General features: G+C 52.6%; 1 protein-coding gene across 1 annotated transcript; it reads left to right on the top strand.

Moving 5' to 3' along the window:
• The first annotated feature begins 2,191 nt into the window (after positions 1-2,191).
• On the top strand, positions 2,192-6,304 carry SLC31A1 (solute carrier family 31 (copper transporter), member 1). Its single transcript, XM_008942831.1, has 4 exons — positions 2,192-2,299; positions 4,539-4,611; positions 5,001-5,169; positions 5,827-6,304. The coding sequence occupies exons 1-4, from the start codon at positions 2,192-2,194 to the stop codon at positions 6,026-6,028; spliced, it is 552 nt and encodes a 183-aa protein (XP_008941079.1). The 3' UTR covers positions 6,029-6,304.
• Positions 6,305-10,679: the final 4,375 nt, after the last annotated feature.

Here is a 10,679-nt window from a genome sequence, read left to right as displayed (position 1 = left end):
GATTCTATGATTCTAATTCTTTCTGTGGGGTTTTCCCCAGCTCTGCTGATGCAGTTTTCTTACTTTCCCCAAATCTTTAACTTCTCTCATAGCTCTTTGTAATTGAACTCCAAAGCCTTTGGGATGCCCCTGTCAGTGATGCTGGCAGGGCTGCACTGACAGTCATGTTCTGGGCCACTGGTGGCCCCTGCTGGGCTCTGAGGTGGGGTCACTGCCACACACTGTGCCAGCTCCACCACCTGCTGGCTGCCATCTGGGGCTTTGTGTGCTAGTGCTGCTTTCACTTCAGAAAACTCTAAGGGGTTTCACTGCCCTTTCCCAGTCTAAACATATTCACACCTATATTTCATTTGCCAGAAGAGGACCCTGGGAGTGTTGATCAACAGCCAGCTGAAGATGAGCCAGTGTGTGCCCAGCTGGCCAAGCGAGCCACCAGCAGCCTGCACTGGATCAGCACTGGTGTGGCCAGCAGGAGCAGGGCAGGGACTGTCCCCCTTGACGGGGCACTGCGGATGCCACATCTCAAAGTATGGGGTCAGTTTTGGGCCCCTCACTCCCAGAAGGACCTTGAGGGGCTGGAGTGTGGCCAGAGAAGGGCAACGGAGCTGCTGGGGAAGGGTCTAGAGCCCAAGTGTGGGGAGGAGCAGCTGAGGGAGCTGGGGGTGCTGCGCCTGGAGCAAAGGAGGCTCAGGGGAGACCTTCGGGCTCTGCACAGCTCCTGACAGGAGCCTGGAGCCAGGGGGGGGTTGGTCTCTTCTCCCAAGGAACAAGTGACAAAACAAGAGGAAATGGCCTCAAGTTGCACCAGGGGAGGTTTCAGTTGTCCCTGAGGAACAATTTCCTCCCCTTGAGGGTTGCCTAGGGCTGTGCCAGGCTGCCCAGGGCAGTGGTGGAGTCCCCACCCCTGGAGGGGGTTCCAAGCTGTGGAGATGTGGGGTGAGGGAAACGGGGCAGAGGGGACCTGGCAGTGCTGGGGGCTGGTTGGACTTTGATGATCTTAAAGGTCTCTTCCAACCAAAATGCTTCAATGATTGTGTCTGTTCAAACACCATAATGTCTCTTAGCTTGAAAAGCCCTGTTTTTTTTCCCAGTTATAGATGCTCCTGCAGATTTATCTGGAAGGAATTACATCCCTCTGGGCTTTTGTTTAACTTTAATTTGATAAAGTGCCTGTACATTGCCTTTTATTCCACTTCATTTTGAGTGCTGGTCTCATCTGGGAGGGTGCTCAGCCTTCCAGAGAGGCTCTGGCACAGCATTGTTGGTGCTTCTTCCCTTCAGTGGCATCTCACCTGGACTGTGCCAGGGCTGCCCCTGCCTGGCTCTGTCCTGCTGCCAGATGCTGTTGTTTCAGGGCTGACTGGGGTTCCTAGGTTGTTCTCCCTCCTGTTGCTGTTCCTACCTGCTGGCTTTTCATCCCCCAGCAGGAGCTGTCCCTGGCTCCATCCCAAAGTGCAGAAGCTGTGCCCACAGCTCACCTCCAGGCGTTGAATGCAGCGTGTCCACACGTCCCTGGTTTCAGTAACCAGATTTGGGGTCTGGGCAGGCAGCCCCAGAGCCTTCCTCCTGCTGTGCCTGGTGTGATTAGCAGGGAGATGTGACATGGAAATGAGACTGGCTTGCCCGTGGCTACTCCAGACCTTTGCTTGGGAGAGCTCTTGTACCACCTAACCCAATTGCTGTGTTAAACATCTTCCCAATAAAATGCATAACTGTCAATTAAGAGAAATTCTGCCATCTGATCCTGGGTAGATGCAATTTAAAAGGGGACTTGCCTCTTGTGTGACTGCCATTGAGAAGAGACTTGGGTTTTTTCCTCTTACAGATAAGCAGTGTTCCCTCATGCTGAGCTCTTGTCCCCGGGTGCTACCTCAGTCAGATCAGGCTGCCTTTCTGGAAAAAACATTGGGGGTGGTGCAATGTGATGCTGTAAAGCTCAGAGGGACACACCCCCTTTAATCTGTCCTGGCTGGGCTGCCTGTTCTCTGTAGTCAGAGTGCAGGACCATGAGGATGCTCCAGAGGTTTCTCCAGAGGCAGTAGCTCTCAGGGGCTTAGGGTGTTTTCTCTTGCAGTAGAGAAACCACAGAAAAGTTTAGAAAAGTGCTTCTTATTCTATAGATTTCTGTTTGTTTTTCAGGGTGCCATTTTTCTCCGTGCCTTTTTGAATACTTCAGTTGCCAAGAGGTGTCATGAACATGAACAGCTCCATGTTGCCAGCCACACATCCTCCTGAACATCACCACTCGACGGCAGCCCCGGGACACGGCCATGGGTCTGGCATGATGGTAAGTGGGAGAGTCACAACTAACCAGAGAGCTTTTCCTTCTCTGTGCTCCTCAGTAACACCTCACAGGGTGTGCTCTTGAGAATGGGAAACTGAACTCAGCTTTGGTGGGCACAAATCTGTCCAGTTAAAGCACAGACCCTGTGTGGCTGTTCTGGAATGAAGGAGTGGCAGGAGGTGATAGGCCACACAAAATACATTTCAGAGCTGGAGATCCTTTGGCAGAATGGTCTTTTCTTGCAAAAGCCTTCCTAGCATCCAGCCTGGTGTCTGCTCTTTAGCCAGCTCAAGGCAGAAATGCAAAGCAAGCATTTTCCTGGAAGAAACAGAGAGGGCTGGAGTTCTCCAGGCTGTTAAGGGGCACTGAGAGGGTTGCACACTGGTGGGATGGGTTGTGCTGACTTGCAGGGGAACAGCCTCCATGGGCTTTTCCTCCTGAACTTCTCAGTCTGGGGAGAAAAGTGCTGCCAGGGCCCTTTGCCATGTTGGTGTTAAGGCTGTGTTGGTCCTGGACCCTGCTGCTCTGATACCTTGGATGGAAAGCTCAGACTTGTGTGTGCTGGCATCAGTGGAGCTCTGCAGGGAGCCTGGCTGAGTTTCCATGGGGGTGACCACAGGATCTGTGTGTCTGTGTAGCCAGTTCTAGGGACTTCTTCAGCTCTTTCTCCCTTTTCTAAATACTTCTGGAGTGAGTTTCAGATTATTAAAACATGACAATTTATGGTTAGACTTTGAAAGGATGGGTGAGAGTGTGTATTTCCATTTCAGATGAGAAGGTATTCAGGAGTATGTTTTGCAGGCCTTCAGCTGAAGCTTGCCTGCCAGCTCTGTGCCCCAGAGAAGGAGTCAGGCATCACTGCTTCTTACATTGTGAAGTGTCATAGCAGGAGAGGAGAGGACTGGAACAGCCTTACCCTTAGTGAACATGGCCCAGTACAGAGCCCAGCAGTGCTGGTGGAACTTGCAGACTTCACACTGGTGTCCTTGTGAAGCTTTTCAATAATCCAAGAGCTCAGTACTGGCATTCTCTGAGCTGTTACTTTCCACATAAATGCTGTTTCAGGACCAGTGTCGAGTGCTCTTACCCTCAGTGGATGGCCACAGGACCCTGGCTTAGGCTGCCACTCAAAACTGTGATTTGTTGCACAAGATTTGGACTTAATGTTGCTCATAAAACAGTCAGGGGAGGAGGTTAACAGGTACAGCACCTTAGAGAAAAGCTGAGCTCCTTTTGTTGTGTGGGTATTCCCAGTCCTCACTCCCACCAAGGACCAGGCTCTGTTTCAGCTGTGGTTTGTGGAACCAGGCTGCAACACTCCTTGGGTTGTGTGGTTTAGGTTTTAAATGTGAAAATGTTGTTAAATTCATTAAAAAAATGGAAGCACTCTCTAGAAGATGCTTTATAGCAGTTCCTGCTCTGGGGGTGATGAATGTCTGCTCATCCTTATCCTTAGGGGTGCTGAAATTAATTATCATTCTGATCTTCAGCAAGTAATTAATTAAGCAAGGAGAGGAGTTGAGAGAGAAGTTCTCCCAGCTCAGTGAGTACTCTGAGTGCCAAAGCACCGTGTGCAGCTGTGGTCACTGCAACTGCTGCCCTGGATGGGGAGGTCACTGGTGCTTCCCCTTCCCACAGCATTCCCTGTGCAGCTCCAGGAGCCCTCATTTTCACCCCAGGGAACCTGTGGTCCTGCTTCACAAACAATACTCCTTGTTGTACTTGTACTTAGGCCTCTTTCCCATGGGATATTAGGAGGGGGACAGTAGCCTGCTGGCCTGGTGCAGAGTGAGCCCAGAGGATTCAGCTGCACCAGTGCATCTGTGTGAGCTCATGTGAGGTCAGGGTGGGGAGAAGCAAGTGTCCTGTGCCCCAGCCCATGAGTCACCATGAGGAGGCAAGGATGAGCTCCACAGAGACATCCCCAGCCCCAGACTGCTGATGCTGAGGAGCAGAGGAGCTCCAAAATCAAGGAGAAGGCACTTTTCTGTAGCAGGTGCTGTGAAGGACAGTGCCTTCTGCCCAGGAGGACTGCCTGGAGGAGCTGTTGCCCACTACAGCTGGAATCTGGAGCATCTTTAGCCACCTCTCTCCTCTGTGTGTGACACTGAATTTACTAAGGAGTTTCTCTCTGGGGGCCAACTGAAATGCACCAAGTCCTTGTCATGGAAAACCCTTTGTTAAAGCTTGTTGTGAGCTCCATCTCAGGATGAGCTGTTGGGGCTCATCTTGATGTTCTTTATGTTTTGGGCAGGCCATGACTTTCCACTTCAGCTATGAGAATGTGCCATTGCTGTTTTCTGGACTTACAATCAATACTCCTGGAGGTCAGTAACACCACCTTGTCCTGTCCAACCCAAAAGTCTGCAGCTGGTGAAGGCTGCAGGAATTACCTTGCTATTAATGCCCCAAATCCGCAGGGCCCCTGCGTTGAGTCTGTTTTAAGTGGCATCTGTGGGGTGAAAAAGAAGGAAGATGTTTGTCTAGTTTGAGAATTTGACTGATCTCACTAGGAAAAGCAATCCCTGGTGCCAGTGCTTGGGTGGAATTCCCATCCTTGTGTGGATCCAGTTCACACTTACCACCCCTACACGCGTGCACACGGCGCCCAGGCAGCGTGTCCTGGCTGTGGGGTTGTTCCACGTGTCTCCTGACACGTTTTGAAGCAAATGCCTTCAGCTGCACAGAGACACAATAACGTTTCCTCTTTTGCCAGAAATGGCTGGTGCTTTTGTGGCTGTCTTCTTCCTGGCCATGTTTTATGAAGGCCTCAAGATTGCCCGAGAGTGTCTGCTCCGCAAATCCCAGGTCAGCATCCGCTACAACTCCATGCCAGTGCCAGGCCCCAATGGCACCATCCTGATGGAGACTCACAAAACTGTTGGGTAAGGATTTCACTTCATTCCAAGGCAGACTTCTTCAGCAGCTGATGAAGGTGTAAACGAGGACAGAAAAAAAACTTGTTGCAGCCAATATTACTCGCTGCAACGTCTGTTGTGTCCTGGCTGGGATGCTGCCTGACACTGGAGGACATTGTGCTTGAGTCACTTGGCCACCTTTTGGGATGGGGGACAAAAGGAGGAAAGCAGTGAGGGGGCAGATAAGATGGGTCTGTTTTGCAAACCAGTAACAGACACATGTGGGGAGTTCCCAGGAACAGAACTGAGGTGTTACAGCCAGCGACAGGAAATACTTGGGATCCTTTTGCTGACAGGAAGCCAGAGCCCCTGCTCAGAAAAGCCATTCTGCTCGTTCAACGTGGGGTAAAATGAACTTGTAGAAGTCTGTTTCTCAGCTAAAAGTTTTGTCCTCCCAGTGAGTTTTGCTTCCTTTGTTCCCAGTCAGCTCTGTGGAGAAGAACACAGTTACAACTGGCAGATGCATGCAGAAACCTGTGTCTAGCCTGCTTCATTATCTCCTCTGCCCTTTCATGCCCACCTTGGCATCCTGTCAGCCCCTGAGCCAGGTTTCCTCCTCAGGGATGTGCCTATTCCCACCCGTGCTCGTGGGTGCTGACTGTTCTGTGGGGTTTGTGTTCCCAGGCAGCAGATGCTGAGCTTCCCTCACCTCCTGCAGACCATCCTGCACATCATTCAAGTCGTGGTCAGCTACTTCCTCATGCTGATCTTCATGACCTACAACGGGTACCTGTGCATAGCTGTGGCAGCAGGGGCAGGGACGGGCTATTTCTTCTTCAGCTGGAAGAAGGCAGTCGTGGTGGATATCACAGAGCACTGCCACTAACGCCGGTGCTGCCCAGGAGCCTCTCCACCCCCCTGCTCTCCTGGAGCTCAGCCACCACGAGGACTGGATCATTCCTAAGCTTGAAAGAGAAACGAGACAAACAAAAATCAGCTGGAGTTCACCACAAGTTCCTAGCTGGGGTGTAGGGCTGTGAGGAGCTGGGGGATGCTGCTCCCCCTTTGCTGCAGGCTGGCAGCAGGGCTGACTCTGGAGGGTCTCGTGGTAGCCATCCTTGGCTAGGGTTTGCTTTATTCTTAGATTATGCTGTGATTGAAATTAGTTGGCTGACAGAAATGTAGAAATCATTCTTTAGGGGAAAAAAAAAAAACAAACAAAGAAAGATATTTTATTTTTCAATTGTAAATGCGCACCTCTGAGGGTTTTATGAACTGTAGGTAAAAATCAAAGTTGCCCATGGAGCCCCCTGTATGCAAATGGCTGTTTTAGTTTTACTTTCTCTCAGTGTGTCCACAGTGCCAGGGGAGGAGACCTCCCTGGCGTTGTGGCTTTTGGGGCCAATGACACCTTCTGATGCAGAAGGACTCAGCCTCTGAGGAAGACTTGGTGCTGCACATCAGACACACTCTGTGTGTCCTGGCAAGGGGGTACTTGGACATGAGCACGTCACCCACGTGCTGCAGGGTGTCTTGTTGGGTCTGTCCTCCGAGCCCATCAGACTGTGATGAGTGTTGTTCACCTTCTGGTGCATTCAGCAGCTTCAAGGGACAACGTTGGGGTTTGGCTGCTTTCAGTTCCCAGTCGTGGGGATACATGGAGTAGACACAGGACAACAATTGTGTATTTACAGGGCACAGATTTAAATAAACCATTGAACCCATGTTTACTTCATGGCAAATTGCACCCAGATGGACCTAGAGCCAGGCTTTGGGTTTACTAAAACTAGCTCTGTAAATGAGGTGAGAGCTAAATAATGACTTCATGACACTAAAATGTCTGAAAAGGGCATTCTTTGAGTGGGGTGAAGTAAAACAATTGTGTTCCTGTAAAGGAGAGATTTGGGGAAGAGAAGAAAGAAAAGACAGGACTACAGCAGCCTTTGGTCTCTTCTCAGGTGAATATTAGAGCAGCTTGGGCTGATGACAGAGTATTCCTGACCCAGATGACTCCTCTTTGTCTTAGTAATGGTGCTGTGTTGGCTTGGAGGTGCAGGGGTTACCATGGGGGACAAGCTCAGTGCAGAACTTCCCACCCAGTGACAGGGCCAGGGCTGGCTGCTCACCCACGGGGTGCCCACCACACCAGTTCTGGTTTAGCACTTGGTTAGGAGGCTGCTTCTTCTTGTACAGAACGTTGTGCAGGGTGTGGTGCAAGGCTGGAGTCTTCCTTCTACTTGAGACACCCAGTTTGTGCCCATAACTGGCTGAAAAGGGAGACAGTGGGGTTTTTGGAAGGGCCCAGGGAACAGGCACCACTTTCAGGCTGGGGTTGATAGCTGGAATGTGCATGAGAAGAGGGAATCCTGAGATGAAAGCATCTGGGCACAGGTTTTTTCCTCCAGAGATGCTACTGATGGCACTGTTGGCAGTGTCTGTGTCAGGAAAGCTGATCTTTGTCAAGAGGAATTCCTTTTCTCTTTGTCAAGAGGATTTTCTTTTCTTGCCCTGTAAGCCTTACAGGGTGAGACCCAGCCCTGTGCTTGGGGGTTCTTCATCCTGCTGATGCTCCAACACCAGCACAGAGCCCACCCCCACCAGCAGGCAGCAGGAAATCCCTCCCTGCTGCTGCCAGGAGCTGGAACTGGCTGCTGAAGTCACCATCTGGGGGTTTTATTTCCACCTGTTTATTTGGACATCTTGTTTTCTTTGGGTGGTGCAAACAGAATAAAAGGAGAGGAGCTAAAAGCAGGCTCGAGTTTCTAAAGAGTTTCTTTCTGTAGCAAATTTGCACCTGGGTGAAAGAGGCAAAGTTATTTTCATAGAAAGACTCCAGGCACCTCCTGATGAGAGACAGGAAAAGCTCTGCCCCAGTGTGAGCTGTGAAGGGAGCTGTGTCTGTAACAGGCTGCAGGAGGATGTCCTGACAGCCTCTCCCTGTGCCTGTCGTGGAGGTAAAAATCTTCTGTGCCCTCTAAGCAGTGGTGGCTCTGTGAGAGCAGAGAACAGCCCCTCTGAGCCCTGCAGGGCAGCTCTGAGCAGACCCTGCTGCTGGCCATGCACCTGGAAGCAGCTCAGTGCTGGAGAGGCTTGTTCCTGTTCTGAAAGCTCTATGCTGCAGGGGCTGCACCCCTGAGGGACCCCCCCAGCCCCCTGAGGGGTTTCCCTTGGCTGTTGCTGTTGTGGGGATGTGTGACCACAGGGCACAGTCCCCAGGGGCTGTGTGTGGAGCCAGGGGTCACTTCACAGACCTCTCACCATGTCTTTCTCTAAAACAGAACCTCTGCTTGGCCTGAGCTGGCTGTCACCTTTTAGTCACCTTCCCTTGTGTTCAAGTGGCCAAATTCTCATGGGTGATTTGGAGATGAGGCAGGAGCTGTGGCTTTTACAGCACAGCCTTGGCTCTCTGGGTAGCTTTTCTGCCTCCTTCTGTGTGTAGCATCTGTGCCCTTGGAATTGTTTCCCCCCAGGGATGAGCACCTCTGCCTTTGAGGGGTCACCTCCTGCCCTGCTGGCACAGGGAAGGGCACTCAGCTGTCCAGAGAGGGAGGTGAGGTGACCCAGCAGTGGTCACTGAAGGAGCAGGAACCTGGGCACAGGTCTCCCAAGCGTCCAGCAAGCGCCCCAGCCCCCTTCCAGCAGCCTGGGAGAGGGATGGTTGGAGCATTGGGCAGTACCTGAGCTAGGAATGAGCCCAGGCTGGGCTCTGGGGAGAGGTGCAGCAGGAGGGGAAGGTTTGAGGGGCAGGTGGGCATGGGGAGAAGCTGCAGGGCTGAGGCACCACCCAGGGAGGGACGTTTCTGCCCGTGCCTCCCTCCAGCTCTGGCCTTGCTCTGCTCTGGTTCAGCTTGGAGAAACTCCACTCAGAGCTGTGCTGGGAGCACTGAGAGGGTGCTGGGTGGTGCCTGGCAGCACTCAGCTGATGAGGAGATGGAATCCTCAGGAGACAGGTGATCACCAGGAGGCTCAGCCCTGTGGGGCTGCTCACGTCCCACCCCAGCCTCCACACGAGGGGCCTCTGGCTGGCAGCCCTGGAACAAGGGCACAAAGTGCCCCAGCCTCTTCCTCAGCTGCTCGTGTTGTTTTCCTTCCAGTGCCTTTTCAGTTTGTCCTGAGCTGGTCCCACACACCCAGCAGGGTTCCTTGGTTTGTTTACAAACTGTCAGTTTGGGTTTTACTCCTGCTGTCTGTGGAAGTAGCTTGTCTCATGTTACTGTGAATACCAAGAATCTCCTGTACATAATTAACCAATAAAATAGATTGCATTTTACCCTGGTGGGTGTGTGCTTTGGAAATCATCCTCGGGGCGAGTGACACGGAACTACTGGAGAGACCAGCAGAGGCTCTGAAGGTGCTGAGGGGCCTGGAGCATCTCTGGGACAAGGAAAGGCTGAGAGCCCTGGGGCTGGAGAAGCCTGAGAGGGGATCTGATCAGTAGCTAAAGGGTGGTGGGCAAGGGGAGGGGGCCAGACTCTTGTCAGTGCTGCCCAGTGACAGGACAAGGCTCAGCAGGCACAAACTGGAACCCAGGAGGTTCTGTCTGAACAGGAGAAAATTTGCTGTGAGGGGGGCTGAGCCTGGAGCAGCTGCCCAGAGAGGCTGTGGAGTCTCCTCTGGAGAGATTCCAAACCTGCCTGGCTGTGACCCTGGGCACCCTGCTGTGGGTGAGCTGCTGGAGCAGGGGTGGGATGAGATGATCTCCTTTCTGACCCCACCGTACTGGGATGCTGTCAGCCAAAGCACAAGGGGCTTGGGGAGCTGTGATAACAAACCCCTGGGACCACAGAAGGTGTCTGTGCACAGTAAGGACCCTCCAGGGCTTTACTCTTGGTTGTCTTCATCCATACAGGAGAAATGAGGGGCCAGGTTGGTTTTTGCTCCCCTGTGCAACCAAAGCACATCTGAAACCCCCCCAGGTGTTTCCCCTTCAGGCCTGGAGCCTGTGGGGACCCCCAAAGAGTGGCCCCTGGTAATGGTATGGGGTGTCAGACTGGAGCAGTTCTGTTCCAGGCCACACTGGGGCTCCTTCCAGTTTGAAGAGCTTTTGCCTCTACACCTTCCCCACCCCGAGCTGAAATTTGATGCACAAAGCCACAAACATTGCGGGACTTTCCCAGGAACTCCATCCTGGGGTGACAGAGCAGGGCAGGGGGGGTGAAGGGACGTGAAATGGGGAAGGGTGAAGGGAAGAACCACTCTCTGAGAACACGGAGCATCATTCCACATCCACGTGGCTGGGACGTTCCACAGCACCCAGGTGTGGAGCCGCTGCCTGCCGAGGGCCCAGGCTGGGACACTGCTCGGGTGGGAAGGGCCATTTCCAGGTCACCTCGTGCAACCCCCTGCGGGGAGCAGGAAGAAACACGGGTGGCCTTGGTGCCTCCATCCCTGCCCGCAAGGTCCCGCAGCCATTGAAAGCAGCTCGGGTGGGTTACAGGGGTTGTTCTTTTATAAAAAGAAAGAAGACATTTATTTACAACAAAACACTCGGCCAAGGGACACTGACGGGCGTGTCGAGCGGACGCCTCAGCCGACAG

Source organism: Merops nubicus, unplaced genomic scaffold (assembly GCF_000691845.1).
Source record: "Merops nubicus isolate BGI_N331 unplaced genomic scaffold, ASM69184v1 scaffold45596, whole genome shotgun sequence".
Taxonomy (NCBI): domain Eukaryota; kingdom Metazoa; phylum Chordata; class Aves; order Coraciiformes; family Meropidae; genus Merops; species Merops nubicus.
This window is presented reverse-complemented; position numbering and strand designations above follow the sequence as displayed.

Bases quoted from the DNA above. Each gene is read 5' to 3' on its own strand.
- SLC31A1 (XM_008942831.1), top strand. From the start codon at position 2,192: ATGAACATGAACAGCTCCATGTTGCCAGCCACACATCCTCCTGAACAT. The intron at 4,612-5,000 runs GTCAGTAACACC...CTCTTTTGCCAG, and splicing joins TACAATCAATACTCCTGGAG to AAATGGCTGGTGCTTTTGTG. The intron at 5,170-5,826 runs GTAAGGATTTCA...TTGTGTTCCCAG, and splicing joins GAGACTCACAAAACTGTTGG to GCAGCAGATGCTGAGCTTCC.